This window comes from Rattus norvegicus, chromosome 9, assembly GCF_036323735.1.
Source record: "Rattus norvegicus strain BN/NHsdMcwi chromosome 9, GRCr8, whole genome shotgun sequence".
NCBI lineage: Eukaryota > Metazoa > Chordata > Mammalia > Rodentia > Muridae > Rattus > Rattus norvegicus.
Window position 1 is genome coordinate 113,263,787 of NC_086027.1, and position 17,423 is coordinate 113,281,209.

General features: G+C 46.9%; 1 protein-coding gene across 9 annotated transcripts in view; it reads left to right on the top strand.

Annotated features, from left to right (window-relative positions):
• Positions 1-17,423, top strand: part of Ddx11 (DEAD/H-box helicase 11) — a 104,807-nt gene that overhangs the window by 58,901 nt on the left and 28,483 nt on the right. For 2 of the 9 annotated variants that reach the window (XM_063267341.1, XM_063267343.1), the window contains exon 1: positions 13,464-13,764. The exons of 3 other annotated variants lie outside the window; for them this stretch is intronic. In XM_063267341.1, the coding sequence (XP_063123411.1) occupies positions 13,721-13,764 (44 nt within the window). In that variant the 5' untranslated portion in view covers positions 13,464-13,720. Of the gene's footprint in view, positions 1-13,198; positions 13,336-13,462; positions 13,765-14,456; positions 16,688-17,423 lie in introns of those variants that run through there. 4 more of the 9 variants (XM_063267342.1, XR_010054611.1, XM_063267344.1 and 1 more) reach the window with 4 other exon arrangements.

Consider the following 17,423-nt stretch of genomic DNA (forward strand, 5'->3'; position numbering starts at 1 on the left):
AGGAACTTTGGAGATTACGGATTTCACTGGAGACACGCACTTGCGGGTGTTGGTGATATTGGTTAAGCGCCGATCACTAGAAACATGTCACTTATGCTAAAACAAGCACTATCTCTGTCAACATACATACATACATACATACATACATACATACATACATACATACATACATATTTGACAGGTGTGTGTGTGACTTGACTTTTCCAGTGTGGACACCGAGACTACTAGGTAATGTGCAATTAGGGCAGAATTATCGTATATAGCAAGCTGACGGTGCAGAGGAAGTGGCAGAAAACCCCCAGCCCATGAAAGAATGTCAGTAGTCAACAGACCTATCTTGAACTTCACTTTGGAAGAAGTGACGGTTGTCCCAGTGGAGATGGTTAATGCTTGTAGTGTTCTTCAAGAGAGCCATCAACCTCTTTGCAATAGCGATGCCTAGTTCCAGAGTTTAATGTGTGTTGGGAGCGATGCCCTTGAAGCCCTCCATTGTTGATGTTATTATTATGGTTAGCATTAAGTATTACTGGGTTCATGGAAAATCCCCAGCCAGCTGCAGAAGACTAATACAAATCTGGTGGTCAAGACAAATAATATGATAAAGACGTCCTGCTGACTAATAGATATGACAAACCTGTGACCTTTCTGACATCCTGTCAACATCAGTCGACTCCCTGACCACACGAATACTGTGTCCTTGGCCCGCATAAATGTTTCGCACTCCCCCACTCCCTCTGTTAGTCATGTTATGGTATAAATTCAGCCTTGGGAAAAAAATAAAATTGTCACCTTGATCAGACTCTTGTCTTGGCGTCCTTCTTCGTGTCTCTTGTCCTCCATTCTCTTCCAGGTACTCTGCACCCGTCGTGGACAAATGTGAACATGAGCAGTTGCAATGATGCTGAGTGAAGCTGGGGCTCTTCTCATCAGGACCCGCTGAGTCAGCACAGGGCATCAATCACATCAGGACCCGCTGAGTCAGCACAGGGCATCAATCCCATCAGGACCCGCTGAGTCAGCACAGGGCATCAATCCCATCAGGACCCGCTGAGTCAGCACAGGGCATCAATCACATCAGGACCCGCTGAGTCAGCACAGGGCATCCCATCAGGACCCGCTGAGTCAGCATAGGGCATCAATCGCATCAGGACCCGCTGAGTCAGCACAGGGCATCAATCTCATCAGGACCCGCTGAGTCAGCACAGGGCATCAATCCCATCAGGACCCGCTGAGTCAGCACAGGGCATCAATCACATCAGGACCTGCTGAGTCAGCACAGGGCATCAATCCCATCAGGACCCGCTGAGTCAGCACAGGGCATCAATCTCATCAGGACCCGCTGAGTCACCACAGGGCATCCCATCAGGACCCGCTGAGTCAGCACAGGGCATCAATCACATCAGGACCCGCTGAGTCAGCACAGGGCATCCCATCAGGACCTGCTGAGTCAGCACAGGGCATCCCATCAGGACCCGCTGAGTCAGCACAGGGCATCAATCACATCAGGACCCGCTGAGTCAGCATAGGGCAGGGTATCAAGCAAGAGAAGATGTCTGTCAATTAGGACAAAAAAAAAAAAGAGTGAGCTCTTAAAATGGTTTGCATTTTTGTGTATGAAAATGACAGAACGTACTGACAGGTAACACTTGTGAATTAGATCGTTGATTCATAGCCAGTCTTCAGTAAAGGTAAGTATTTTACAGTTGAAAATGTTGTTTGCTCAAACTTCCTAAATTAAAATTGGGGGCACTGATTAAATTCACTGACACTGAGAGAAGGAAGGTCCTAGTTGAGATGAGGCAGGCTGGCAGACTTACTCTAAGGTATGTAATTATTAGCTAGTGAAAATAATAGTTACAAATACTAATTAGTGTTAGTAGTGGTGAGATAGCATATTTTACTAAGTTGAATAAAGACAGCTACGTGGTGGATGAATGATAAAACAACGTCACTGTTAATTTTGACTTCTTATGCTGGAGTTCATTCTAGGATATGTCTTGCCTAAAATAGTATCGAGACTTTCTATAAAACTATTTAATTTGTGTGTGTGTGTGTGTGTGTGTGTGTGTGTGTGTGTACAACATGTGTATGTTGTGCAGGTCCACATGTGTTGTCAAACATATGAAGGTCAGAGGACAATTTTGGGAGCGGGTTCTCTCCATTTACCACGTAGGCAGTGTCTCACATAGCCCGGGCTGGTCTTGAGCTGTCTGTATCAGAAGATGGCCTTAAACAATGGACAGTCCTTGCTTCTGCCTCCCGGGATCCCAGGCGTTGACACGGCCACCTTGTGTGTGGCTGGTAGATGGAGGGGTTGGATGTGAGGCTGTGTTCTTGATGTCTTGGTTCCTTCCCGCAGGCACCATGACGGCGGTGAAGACCCAGCACTCCTTGGCAGGCCAGGTTTATGCGGTGCCCCTCATCCAGCCAGACCTGCGTCGAGAGGAGGCAATCCAGCAAGTGGCAGACGCCCTGCAGTACTTACAGAACATCTCCGGAGACATCTTCAGCAGGTGGGACCCAGTGCAGGAGCACCCCTTTTCTGAGGGCCATTCTCCGCAGCCCTGTGTACCTTCTGCAAACAAGCTCTTTAGTGACCCAACCAGTTCTCAGGGCTATAAGTGCCTGAGAGCTCACCACCTCCTCACTGTAGTGTAGCCCTTTAGGATTCCCGTGGGCCTGTGGTGGAAGATCCACCACCAGATCTCGTCCTTCACTGACTCAGGGCCGGGGGCACAGGCCCTGTGCTCAGGTCTAGCTGTAGATCCGAGAGTGTCGCTGTTCAGCTAGAGCATATCGCTGGCTGGGTGGACAGGCCTAAGAGCCGCTGTGCCTTCTGTGTGCTGAGGAGTGGATCACTAGATGGCTTTGTCCCTGTGGGCCGAGACAGTGTGCTCCACAGATGCAGATGCTCTAGTCCTCCACGGCAGTGTCTCCCGACGTTCTCAAGGCGTGGAACCGCTGCTGCACGACGAGGTAGCAGCTGACGTCTGTAAGCAGAGGCAATATGCTGTAAGAGAACCATAGCGGTTACACCACAGTGAAGACAAGCCAGCAAATCTCATTTTACCATTGCCTTAGTACATGGTGCGTAACTGTAAGTGCTGTGCTATGCTACTGGCCAAACAGAGTTATTTTTTCAGCATCTCCTCAAACCCAGGACTAATACCCTGCATTGTGGCAATGTTGCCATAGCTACTGCATCTTTAGGGGAGGGGAGGATGTCTGCTCTATTGCGATGTTACGCATCATATACCTTTGTGCCTGTGGTCCTTTGTAGGTTAAAACGTGACGATGTGCCAAGGTGAATTTAACTAGTTTAGTGAGTAGTTAACCTACCTCTACAAACATCTTTATATAGCATTACCCACCACTGACCTAGCAGTGTTAATGCTTTTTTTTCTATATATATATATATATTTTTCAAATTAACTTGAGTATTTCTTATATACATTTCAAGTGTTATTCCCTTTCCCGGTATCCGGGCAAACATCCCCCTCCCCCCTCCCCTTCCTTATGGGTGTTCCCCTCCCAACCCTCCCCCCATTGCCGCCCTCCCCCCACCAGTCTAGTTCACTGGGGGTTCAGTCTTAGCAGGACCCAGGGCTTCCCCTTCCACTGGTGCTCTTACTAGGATATGCATTGCTACCTATGAGGTCAGAGTCCAGGGTCAGTCCATGTATAGTCTTTAGGTAGTGGCTTAGTCCCTGGAAGCTCTGGTTGCTTGGCATTGTTGTACATATGGAGTCTCGAGCCCCTTCAAGCTCTTCCAGTTCTTTCTCTGATTCCTTCAACGGGGGTCCTATTCTCAGTTCAGTGGTTTGCTGCTGGCATTCGCCTCTGTATTTGCTGTATTCTGGCTGTGTCTCTTAGGAGCGATCTACATCCGGCTCCTGTCGGTCTGCACTTCTTTGCTTCATCCATCTTGTCTAATTGGGTGGCTATATATGTATGGGCCACATGTGGGGCAGACTCTGAATGGGTGTTCCTTCAGTCTCTGTTTTAATCTTTGCCTCTCTCTTCCCTGCCAAGGGTATTCTTGTTCCCCTTTTAAAGAAGGAGTGAAGCATTCACATTTTGATCATCCGTCTTGAGTTTCATTTGCTCTAGGCATCTAGGGTAATTCAAGCATTTGGGCTAATAGCCACTTATCAATGAGTGCATACCATGTATGTCTTTCTGTGATTGGGTTAGCTCACTCAGGATGATGTTTTCCAGTTCCAACCATTTGCCTACGAATTTCATAAAGTCGTTGTTTTTGATAGCTGAGTAATATTCCATTGTGTAGATGTACCACATTTTCTGTATCCATTCCTCTGTTGAAGGGCATCTGGGTTCTTTCCAGCTTCTGGCTATTATAAATAAGGCTGCAGTGAACATAGTGGAGCACGTGTCTTTTTTATATGTTGGGGCATCTTTTGGGTATATGCCCAAGAGAGGTATAGCTAGATCCTCAGGCAGTTCAATGTCCAATTTTCTGAGGATTCTCCAGACTGATTTCCAGAATGGTTGTACCAGTTTGCAATCCCACCAACAATGGAGGAGTGTTCCTCTTTCTCCACATCCTCGCCAGCATCTGTTGTCCCCTGAGTTTTTGATCTTAGCCATTCTCACTGGTGTGAGGTGAAATCTCAGGGTTGTTTTGATTTGCATTTCCCTTATGACTAAAGATGTTGAACATTTCTTTAGGTGTTTCTCAGCCATTCGGCATTCCTCAGCTGTGAATTCTTTGTTTAGCTCTGAACCCCATTTTTTAATAGGGTTATTTGTCTCCCTGCGGTCTAACTTCTTGAGTTCTTTGTATATTTTGGATATAAGGCCTCTATCTGTTGTAGGATTGGTAAAGATCTTTTCCCAATCTGTTGGTTGCCGTTTTGTCCTAACCACCGTGTCCTTTGCCTTACAGAAGCTTTGTAGTTTTATGAGATCCCATTTGTCGATTCTTGATCTTAGAGCATAAGCCATTGGTGTTTTGTTTAGGAAATTTTTTCCAGTGCCTATGTGTTCCAGATGCTTCCCTAGTTTTTCTTCTATTAGTTTGAGTGTGTCTGGTTTGATGTGGAGGTCCTTGATCCACTTGGACTTAAGCTTTGTACAGGGTGATAAGCATGGATCAATCTGCATTCTTCTACATGTTGACCTCCAGTTGAACCAGCACCATTTGCTGAAAATGCTATCTTTCTTCCATTGGATGGTTTTGGCTCCTTTGTCAAAAATCAAGTGACCATAGGTGTGTGGGTTCATTTCTGGGTCTTCAATTCTATTCCATTGGTCTATCTGTCTGTCTCTGTACCAATACCATGCAGTTTTTATCACTATTGCTCTGTAATACTGCTTGAGTTCAGGGATAGTGATTCCCCCTGAAGTCCTTTTATTGTTGAGGATAGCTTTAGCTATCCTGGGTTTTTTGTTATTCCAGATGAATTTGCAAATTGTTCTGTCTAACTCTTTGAAGAATTGGATTGGTATTTTGATGGGGATTGCATTGAATCTGTAGATCGCTTTTGGTAAAATGGCCATTTTTACTATATTAATCCTGCCAATCCATGAGCATGGGAGATCTTTCCATCTTCTGAGGTCTTCTTCAATTTCCTTCTTCAGTGTCTTGTAGTTCTTATTGTACAGATCTTTTACTTGCTTGGTTAAAGTCACACCGAGGTACTTTATATTATTTGGGTCTATTATGAAGGGTGTCGTTTCCCTAATTTCTTTCTCGGCTTGTTTCTCTTTTGTGTAGAGGAAGGCTACTGATTTATTTGAGTTAATTTTATACCCAGCCACTTTGCTGAAGTTGTTTATCAGCTTTAGTAGTTCTCTGGTGGAACTTTTGGGATCACTTAAATACACTATCATATCATCTGCAAACAGTGATATTTTGACTTCTTCTTTTCCGATCTGTATCCCCTTGACCTCCTTTTGTTGTCTGATTGCTCTGGCTAGAACTTCAAGAACTATATTGAATAAGTAGGGAGAGAGTGGGCAGCCTTGTCTAGTCCCTGATTTTAGTGGGATTGCTTCGAGTTTCTCTCCATTTAGTTTAATGTTAGCAACTGGTTTGCTGTATATGGCTTTTACTATGTTCAGGTATGGGCCTTGAATTCCTATTCTTTCCAGGACTTTTATCATGAAGGGGTGTTGAATTTTGTCAAATGCTTTCTCAGCGTCTAATGAAATGATCATGTGGTTTTGTTCTTTCAGTTTGTTTATATAATGGATCACGTTGATGGTTTTCCGTATATTAAACCATCCCTGCATGCCTGGGATGAAGCCTACTTGGTCATGGTGGATGATTGTTTTGATGTGCTTTTGGATTCGGTTTGCCAGAATTTTGTTGAGTATTTTTGCATCGATATTCATAAGGGAAATTGGTCTGAAGTTCTCTTTCTTTGTTGTGTCTTTGTGTGGTTTAGGTATAAGAGTAATTGTGGCATCGTAGAAGGTATTCGGTAGTGATCCATCTGTTTCAATTTTGTGGAATAGTTTGGATAATATTGGTATGAGGTCTTCTATGAAGGTTTGGTAGAATTCTGCACTAAACCCGTCTGGACCTGGGCTCTTTTTGGTTGGGAGACCTTTAATGACTGCTTCTATTTCCTTAGGAGTTATGGGGTTGTTTAACTGGTTTATCTGTTCCTGATTTAACTTCGGTACCTGGTATCTGTCTAGGAAATTATCCATTTCCTGAAGATTTTCAAGTTTTGTTGAATATAGGTTTTTATAGTAAGATCTGATGATTTTTTGAATTTCCTCTGAATCTGTTGTTATGTCTCCCTTTTCATTTCTGATTTTGTTAATTTGGACGCACTCTCTGTGTCCTCTCGTTAGTCTGGCTAAGGGTTTATCTATCTTGTTGATTTTCTCAAAGAACCAACTTTTGGCTCTGTTGATTCTTTCTATGGTCCTTTTTGTTTCTACTTGGTTGATTTCAGCTCTGAGTTTGATTATTTCCTGCCTTCTACTCCTCCTGGGTGTATGTGCTTCTTTTTGTTCTAGAGCTTTTAGGTGTGCTGTCAAGCTGCTGACATATGCTCTTTCCTGTTTCTTTCTGCAGGCACTCAGCGCTATGAGTTTTCCTCTTAGCACAGCTTTCATTGTGTCCCATAAGTTTGGGTATGTTGTACCTTCATTTTCATTAAATTCTAAAAAGTTTTTAATTTCTTTCTTTATTTCTTCCTTGACCAGGTTATCATTGAGTAGAGCATTGTTCAATTTCCAAGTATATGTGGGCATTCTTCCTTGATTGTTATTGAAGACCAGTTTTAGGCCGTGGTGGTCCGATAGCACGCATGGGATTATTTCTATCTTTCTGTACCTGTTGAGGCCCGTTTTTTGACCAATTATATGGTCAATTTTGGAGAAAGTACCATGAGGAGCTGAGAAGAAGGTATATCCTTTTGCTTTAGGATAGAATGTTCTATAAATATCCGTTAAGTCCATTTGGCTCATGACTTCTCTTAGTCTGTCTACATCTCTGTTCAATTTCTGTTTCCATGATCTGTCCATTGATGAGAGTGGGGTGTTGAAATCTCCCACTATTATTGTGTGAGGTGCAATGTGTGTTTTGAGCTTTAGTAAGGTTTCTTTTATGTATGTAGGTGCCCTTGTATTTGGGGCATAGATATTTAGGATTGAGAGTTCATCTTGGTGGATTTTTCCTTTGATGAATATGAAGTGTCCTTCCTTATCTTTTTTGATGACTTTTAATTGAAAATTGATTTTATTTGATATTAGAATGGCTACTCCAGCTTGCTTCTTCTGACCATTTGCTTGGAGAATTGTTTTCCAGCCTTTCACTCTGAGGTAATGTCTGTCTTTGTCTCTGAGGTGTGTTTCCTGTAGGCAGCAGAATGCAGGGTCCTCGTTGCGTATCCAGTTTGTTAATCTATGTCTTTTTATTGGGGAGTTGAGGCCATTGATGTTGAGAGATATTAAGGAATGGTGATTATTGCTTCCCATTATATTCATATTTGGATGTGAGGTTATGTTTGTGTGCTTTCATTCTCTTTGTTTTGTTGCCAAGACGATTAGTTTCTTGCTTCTTCTAGGGTATAGCTTGCCTCCTTATGTTGGGCTTTACCATTTATTATCCTTTGTAGTGCTGGATTTGTAGAAAGATATTGTGTAAATTTGGTTTTGTCATGGAATATCTTGGTTTCTCCATCTATGTTAATTGAGAGTTTTGCAGGATACAGTAACCTGGGCTGGCATTTGTGTTCTCTTAGGGTCTGTATGACATCAGTCCAGGATCTTCTGGCCTTCATAGTTTCTGGCGAGAAGTCTGGTGTGATTCTGATAGGTCTGCCTTTATATGTTACTTGACCTTTTTCCCTTACTGCTTTTAATATTCTTTCTTTATTTTGTGCGTTTGGTGTTTTGACTATTATGTGACGGGAGGTGTTTCTTTTCTGGTCCAATCTATTTGGAGTTCTGTAGGCTTCTTGTATGCCTATGGGTATCTCTTTTTTTAGATTAGGGAAGTTTTCTTCTATGATTTTGTTGAAGATATTTACTGGTCCTTTGAGCTGGGAGTCTTCACTCTCTTCTATACCTATTATCCTTAGGTTTGATCTTCTCATTGAGTCCTGGATTTCCTGTATGTTTTGGACCAGTAGCTTTTTCTGCTTTACATTATCTTTGACAGTTGAGTCAATGATTTCTATGGAATCTTCTGCTCCTGATATTCTCTCTTCCATCTCTTGTATTCTGTTGGTGAAGCTTGTATCTACAGCTCCTTGTCTCTTCTTTTGGTTTTCTATATCCAGGGTTGTTTCCATGTGTTCTTTCTTGATTGCTTCTATTTCCATTTTTAATTCCTTCAACTGTTTGATTGTGTTTTCCTGGAATTCTTTCAGGGATTTTTGCGATTCCTCTCTGTAGGCTTCTACTTGTTCTCTAAGGGAGTTCTTCACGTCTTTCTTGAAGTCCTCCAGCATCATGATCAAATATGATTTTGAAACTAGATCTTGCTTTTCTGGTGTGTTTGGATATTCCATGTTTGTTTTGGTGGGAGAATTGGGCTCCGATGATGCCAAGTAGTCTTGGTTTCTGTTGCTTGGGTTCCTGCGCTTGCCTCTCGCCATCAGATTGTCTCTAGTGTTACTTTGTTCTGCTATTTCTGACAGTGGCTAGACTGTCCTATAAGCCTGTGTGTCAGGAGTGCTGTAGACCTGTTTTCCTGTTTTCTTTCAGCCAGTTATGGGAACAGAGTGTTCTGCTTTCGGGCGTGTAGTTTTTCCTCTCTACAGGTCTTCAGCTGTTCCTGTGGGCCTGTGTCTTGAGTTCACCAGGCAGCTTTCTTGCAGCAGAAAAGTTGGTCTTACCTGTGGTCCCGAGGCTCAAGTTCGCTCGTGCGGTGCTGCCCACGGGCTCTCTGCGGCGGCAGCAACCAGGAATACCTGTGCCGCCTCTTCCGGGAGCTTCAGTGCACCAGGGTTCCAGATGGTCTTTGGTGTTTTCCTCTGGCGTCCGAGATGTATGTACAGAGATCAGTCTCTTCTGGTTTCCCAGGCTTGTCTGCCTCTCTGAAGGTTTAGCTCTCCCTCCCACGGGATTTGGGTGCAGAGAACTGTTTATCCGGTCTGTTTCCTTCAGGGTCCAGCGGTGTCTCTAGTGTTAATGATTTTAACCCTTGAGACGTTCTGGGAGGAGCCAGTGTTATCATTCCTCCTCTTTGGTGGTGGGGGCAGAAATAGGGTATCACTGACGCAGTCAGACCTTGAACTTGCTGTGTATTGGAGAGTGACCTTAAGCTTCCGATCGCCGTGGCACTAGAGGTGCGGTGTCATCATGTCTGGCCATCTGCCCATTTCTTAGGCAGAAAAAGAAAGCCAAAGATTAAGTGGGTTAAGGCATTTCCTGCCAAGCCTGACGATAAGGGTTTCATCCTTGGGACCCACGAGGTAAAAGAGAGGATTCATTCCCTGAGGTTGTCACCTGACTGCTATACACATCGCTGGGTCGGGGCTTAGGTTCTGTAGACTTAGAGCCGGAGTCCTGTTCAATGTAGAGGGATGGAGGAAGGGATGTGTGAGAGGTAACGTCCTACGGTAAAGCCTGAGAGGCAAACAGATGGGGTGGGAGGAATAACGTCCCCAAAGAAAGAGTGAGTGGGAGCCTAAGGTGGGAAGGGCCTGGAAGGAGTCAGGTGTGACTACCACAGAGAAGCTGGGGTTGAGCAGGGCCTTCACACTCTTACATGGGGTCGGATTTGTGTTTGTCGGTTTCCTCTCATTGTGACAAATACCCAAGACAATCAACTTAAGGAGAACAGGTTTCTGTGGCTCAGAATTGGAGGGTTTCAGTCTGGTCACCGGCCATACTGCCCAGTGCATCTTGTTGGCAGGGCAAGGCGTAGGAGGTTCCTGAAGTCTTGGGGTCCAGCAAGTCAAGAAGCAGGAAGAGGCGGGGATTCTCCTATTCCCTTAAAGGGCAGACCTCTGATGGCTCAGCCTCCTCTTACTAGGTTCCACCTCTTAAATGAGGCCCTACATTTAAAAACAATTTAGTTTTTACATTTATTAATGTGTGCTTACACCAGAAGAGAGCATCGGATTCCTTGGGACTAGTTACAGATGGTTGTAAGCAACATGTGGGTGCCGGGAATTGAGCTCAGGACCTCTGGAAGAACAGCCAGTGCTGTAAACTTGTGGTTTTTTTTTGTTTTTTTTTGTTTTTTAAGACAGGGTTTCTCTGTGTCCTTGGCTGTCCCAGAACTCACTCTGTAGACCCAGCTGGCTTGGAACTCAGAGAAGTCTGCCTGTCTCTCCCTCCCGAGCACTGGGATTAACGATGTGCAGCACCCCTGCCCAGCTGAGACCTTTTCCTTATTCTACTTCAGGTGGCTGCACTGCAGGCCTTTCCCATGGGTCCCAGAAGGGAGGCAGCCAAGCTGTAGCAGAGGGGATGTAGGATGACTCTCAGCACTTGTGTAGAGCAGCCTTGGGCAACAGTGTATCCTCAGTGAGTGCCCTTTAAAGATACAATGGATGCTGGTCTCAGATCCTTCCCAGGCCGGGTGTGTTAGTACCCAGGTCCTGTCTTTGAGCATAGGTGACCTGAGGTGAGCCTTGTCTCCTGCCTGGTTGTCCACACCTAGTGTTAAGTGTTACATTTCCTCCCACTCCAAGTAAGGTCTCTCCGTTTGTTTTTAAGTTTTTTTTTTTTTAAATGTGTTGGGCTGTGTGCACCCCTGGTACCTGAGGAGACCGGAAGAGCGTGTTAGATTATTAACTTTAACCCTTCTTACCTGGAGTTGAGGATGGTTGTAAGCCGCTACAAGGGGCTGGGAATGGAACCCAGGTCCTCTTCAAGCTGACTAACAGTCCTTTTGTAGTCTCAAGTCTCCCATCTTCTGAGTTTATGCCAGGGCCTTTACTCCTTCCTGGGGCTTGCTCCTCTTTCTCCAGGAGCCTGTGTTTTCCAAGAGCATCCAGACTGGGGTAAATGGGATTGCCTGTGTTTGTGATCACTGTCTTCAGCCAGACTCCATTTAACCCTCAAATCCGCTTCAGCCTCCTCCTACCCAAAGCCTGTCCCAGAACTCACTCTGTAGACCCAGCGGATGGGGAGATGAGAGAGCACTGAGAGTCTGACACTGTATTAAACATGGTCAGAGTCAGCATCTCAACGATAAAAACCTGCTGTGGGGCAGAGGTGTGGGGAAGTGTCCGTGAAGCTCATACATGTCAAGTGGGAACCACATGGGTACAGTGTGAGCACCTGGGGATGTGTCTGTGCCAGGTTGTGTGCAAGACCAGAGCATGGTCAGGAATAAGGAAGGCCTGGCCTTTAGTGTGCACAAGATACACCAGGAGTTGTGGGAAAGAAGCAGGCCAGGCCTAGGAAGTGTCCTGGACAGGCTTTCAGTCAGGGAAGCTCCAGTGAGGAAAGGCCTTAACAAAGGGAAGGCTTTGGTCCTGTGAGTGTCACACGGCATTCCATTCACCCCAGAGGCAACACTGGGTTTGGGGTATCAGGGTATGTCAGGTACTGTTACTGCCGTCCCACACTTAGGAGAGCGTGGGACAGGTTAGTGGTGGGGCTGTGTAAGTCTTGTGAGCCAGCATTAGGCCTTCATATTTATTCTGTGAGCGATCCACAATGCATAGGGCAATTCCTTAGCTGTCTGGGACTAAATATAGGCGAGGTCACAGGTCTGCCTGGCTACCTGACCTTGTTGCACACTTGTCTTCTATGCAAAGACCAGAAGTCTGTTAACACTATGTGACCAACAGGGATGGGTGTAGATACAAACATCGCCAACTGCCAGTGGCTCCTACAACTGTCTGCCTGCCTGAGGCTGTAAACCCCTGGATGCAGGAATCATGTTTTTTTCAGATGACATATGTGGGCACCAAGCTAGAGTCACGCTGGCTGTCCGTCTGTCTGTCTGTCTGTCGAGAGCTCATGTCACTGACTTCCTTAGGCTGAATAATGTGGGCAGACAGCAGTCAGGTGAGCAGCACTAAGAGTAGCCGAGAGGCAGGTTATCCTGTGTTGAGCACCTGTGGCACGACTTGGCAAGGCTCAGGCGTGCCACTGGCACAGGGGCACAGAGGCCACAGAACCTGAAGCTGTCCTCAATGTCGACATTTCCCCTTTTGTAGGATCTCCCAGCGAGTAGAGCTGAGCCGACGCCAGCTGCAGGCCATTGGGGAGAGGGTCTCCTTGGCCCAGGCTAAGATAGAGAAGATCAAGGGCAGTAAGAAGGCCATCAAGGTAGGCCATGGCTTCTGTGTCCTGTGGCTGGCACACTGGTCTTCCTATGTCCCTACTGTTCAGCCACACCTCACTTTCTCCCTGCCCACGGCCACCCCACTTTTCCTGCCTGTCTGTAAGATCACCAGGCTGCCTTGAATATTTCAGGCCCCAGAGTTGTCCCTGTACCCACAGGTCTTTTCCAGTGCCAAGTACCCAGCCCCGGAGCACCTGCAGGAGTATAACTCCGTCTTTACTGGAGCCCTGGACCCTGGTCTGCAGAGAAGACCCCGGTACAGGATCCAGAGCAAGCACCGCCCACTGGATGAGCGGGCTCTGCAGGTCTGAATGCCACCTGCATGTCACTCACCTGGAGGCCATGGCTGCTGGGAGGTGGGGAGGGGAGGCTGACCACGGATTTCGGTCTCCATAAGGATTACGGTTAGGATGATGCTGGGTCAAGCATAGCGCTGAACCTCCATCCACTCTGATCCTGCCCCAGGAGAAGCTGAAATACTTTCCCGTGTGTGTGAGCACCAAGTCGGAGCCTGAGGATGAGGCTGAGGAGGGACTTGGGGGTCTTCCCAGCAACATTAGCTCCATCAGTTCCCTGCTGCTCTTCAACACCACAGAAAACCTGTATGGCCAGGAGATAGCTAGCAGGAAGAGGGAGGGAGGGAGGGAGGGAAGGAACGAGGGAGGGAGGGAGTGGGAGAGGGAGAGAAGGAGGGAAGGAGGGAGGGAGGGAGGGAGGGAGGGAGACCTTGCTTGGGTGGCTTTGGAGACCTGAGCCTGGCACAGTTCTCAGGACTTGATTGGGTTCCTAAGAGTGGATCTCCAATGCTCAAAGTGCTTCCCCAATGAGTAGGAGGGGTGGTAGGGGCCTCCCTGGCCCCGGGACAGAGGTAGCCTCCTGACCCTAGCCCCCTCCACAGGTATAAGAAGTATGTTTTCCTGGACTCTCTGGCTGGTGCAGTAACGAAAACGCACACCATGCTGGGCACGGAGGAGGAGAAGTTGGTCAATGCCCCTCTGTCCATCAGCAAGAGAGAGCAGCTGGAGCAGCCGGTGGGTGTGGGGCGCCTGGGCAGGCAGGCCCTTGTACTGTTCCATGAGGGCTCCACTAAGCCTCTGTCTACCCAGGGTCCATGCGTGCTACCTGCCCCATGGACTCAGTGTGGGCCCTGAGCTGCGGCAGAGTCATCACATTTCCTGTCTCACCTGGAAGGTGCGACTGGACTTCACAGAGGATGGCTGGTGTCCTGCATTAGCCGCAAGGCCAGGGTTCATGCGCCTGGGCCAGGAATGAAGTCATAGAGAAGATCAAGTAGATGGAGACTCTGCCCAAATTCTGTTGTGAGGCAGGGGACAATGTAAGGTCAGTGCAGGACCTTGCCTTCCAGCCTGGGGGAGACACAGCTTGTTACCAGAGTTGTTAACAGGCTGGGCTCAGCCCTGAAACAGGTCAGTTAATCAAACCCTAATGAACAGTAGAAAAGGGAGATGTACCCAATGTGACTCCACTAGGAAGAGAACAGGGAGACTGAGTTAGGCCCTCCACGGTTGCTAAGTCCGTCGTTGGGAGTCCTAAGATGAGGTTCAGGTTTAAGTGAACAGTGAGAGGTCAGAATGTGGTCCTGCCCATCATGACACGTCAGAGCTGTATGGAGAGAGGCTCCCCTCTGCCCACCATGGGAGCCTCAGTCTTCCTCCTGGTATGAGATCCCAAGGGGAAGATCCAGTCCCTGCAGGTACATGAGCTCGACACCCTGATAGTCAAAAGGAAGAGGTACAAGTGTCACTAGACTGTCCCATTCTTGTGAGGTTGGTTCCACTGGGTTCCTCTCCAGCCCTCCCCTGTTCTCTGAAATGCTAGAGGTATTTGAAAGGGTCTGACGTAGCAAACCATCGTTCTTTCATGTCAGCTGTTATCACATACTTGTGGGACACAGGATCCAGGGATGTAAGGTGCTCAGGCCTTCAGAGTGCATAAGCCGTTACCCACCACTCTTACAGCCTCTCTGGCTTCTTCCCTACACTTCTGCACCTGCCACCTGAAAGGGGTGTTTTCCCGCTGAGGCCCAGGCCAGGCAAGAGAACTGAATCCTGAGAACATCTTGGCTGCCCACTACTCTGTTCCATGGGGCCCTCAGCCCCAGCAGGAAAGAGCACTTGCTTAGCCGATCAAGTCATCAGTAGTTCTTCCCTTTGGTTATCTTACAGCAGACCACAGAGAAGAGCAGGGCCCTTCAGATGACTTCCAGCCATGCTGTAGCACTGGGGGGGGGGGGGGGACCTGCTAATCCAAACTGGGCAAGCCCATTGCTGTTCCAAGCTGCCAGGTTTTCATGGGTTATCAGCACCTCAACCAACTGGGTTGTGTTCTTGATAGTATGAAAGTCCAGAGAGGTGGCAAGAGTGAGAAAACAGGAAGAGGAGTCCTACCTGACTGGAATAAACATATGGCTGCCTCATGGAAAGCACTTAACCTACCCACTAACCACCAGGGAGAGGATGGTTCATTTTTAGAATATCTGCTGGGACAAGACAATGCTTTTTAAAAGAGGACCTAAGAGGCTTGGGACTGCTTAAAATCCTGGACTTTCACCAGGCGGTGCACACCTTTAATCCCAGCACTTGGGAAGCAGAGGTAGGAGGATCTCATTGAGGTTGAGTCCAGCCTGGTCTACTGAGGGAGTTCCAGGACTGCTAAGCTTACACAGAGAAACTCTGTTGTGGGAAGAAAGAACAAAGAATCCTGGATATTCTGGGGTTGAAACTTGATACAATCAAACTTAAGGGAAACAGTAACCAAGTCCACAGAGCCAGGACCTGGGGTGAAGGGGGTGGGAGCCTGCACATACCCTGTCCTCTCTTCTACTGCAGGCTGTTCTGAGACTTTCATGAATCCCGAGAGATGACAACAGAACCATCAGGGTAATCAGTGGCTTTCAGATCCCACTGAGGACTAAAGCCTGCAACTGCCCGTCTCCCTAGGAAATGGACACTAAAGGACAGAGAATTAATCATTCTTACACCTCTTGGCAAAAGCGGGCGAAGGGCACCAACCTTGAAGGTGTGGTTAGAATTTTCAGGCACAGCCTCTGAAAATAGGTCATGTCCAATGTTCCTAGTGCAGTAAACAGGGACGTTTATAATGACTAATTGCTCTGCCTCCTGTGCTGTGCGTGCTTTTGTAACCTGTGACAGAAAACCAAGTCTCAATGGACTGCCTGTTCCCCAGAGTGTGTTAAATATTTTATTCTGCATTACACAGCAGGAGAAGTTTCTAAAGGACTCTGTGTAATACCTACATCTTTGTCGTTATTGTGAACCAGATCCAATATCTACAGCAAGGAGGAAACAAATATATGCATGAAGAATATCAACCCTCTTAGCTCTTAAGGGTTTGTGTACATTTGATATTTAATAGTTTTTTCCTTTTTACTTTTAACATTCTTTGAGAAACGTTTATTTAGAAAACGATAACTTGGGAGCTGGTGAGAGGATTTAAGAGCACTGGCTGCTCTTCCAGAAGTCTTGAGTTCAATTCCCAGCAACCACATTGTGGCTCACAACCATCTTTAGGGAGATCTGATGCCCTCTTTGGGCAGGCAGATGTATATGTAGCAGAGCACTCATACATTAAGTAAATAAAAGTTTTTTTAAAAAGCTCGATATCTCTGTGAAAACAAAACCCCGATAAATGGTAATAGTAAAATCCTAATACGAAGAGTTAGATCAAGGTTCAAGCACAGAGCCATAACCAAAACAACTTGAACCTCAAAGCCCCGGATGAGCTGGAGTGCGCAGGCGCAGTGACGGGGGCGTGGCCAAGTGGCGGGCTTTTCTGTTTGCGCATGCTCCTTCTGTGAAGCTTCAAATTTTATGGCGGCTACCGGGCTTACTTGCGGGCCTCAGGGAGTCCGCCCTGAAGATGAGAGCGAATTCGGCCCTGCCTGAGTGAAGCGCTGACACCGAAGACAGAGAGGTGAGAAGGGCAGACTTGAGCGGAGGTGCAAAAAGAGGCTGCCGGGGAGCGGCGTGAACGGAGAGCGCCCTAAGGTCGTACCTGGGGGCGGAGGCGGCATGGCAGAGAACCCGTGTCAGGGGCAGCCCAGTGGTGGTAGCAGGTTGAGTTCTAAAATTTAAGGAGGCTGTATTAAGCGATTTCTGGCATTATTGTGTATAGTGGACGTCAGGTGAAGACCTACAGGTTGACTATGATTAACTTGAGATCCAATTTGGCAGTTTCTCACAGAGCCCATACTGTTACTTCCTCCTTTGCACTGCCCCCTGCCCCCGCATTTTTTTTAAGGTTCAGAAAGTTCGATCAGATGTGTGGAAGTCTTCCACATTTGCGGTGGAAGTGTCATAAAAGTAGGAGTAAATAATAAATGCATGGTTCCTGTATTCAGGAACCTGTCCTGAAATCCAGGCTAGCTTGCAGTGCTCATGTTTCCCCTTCTGCTCTCAGCCCGGGTCCCTGGTTTTCCCAGACAGTGACATTCTTCACCTTAGTGTGCATAACTCTAGGACCTCTCCTTTTTAGTCCTGCTACTTCTCTGTTGTACCCAGGTGAGTTCGACCGTAGCCTGCTCTTAGAGCGTGGGTCCAATGCTTGCTTTTTGTTCTTTAAGTAACTATGGTACTCCTTAACACCCAGCCCCTTTCAATTGTAGATTAAGCTCCCTGGTGCTGCTGGGCAAGGGCTCCAGCAGTGAGCA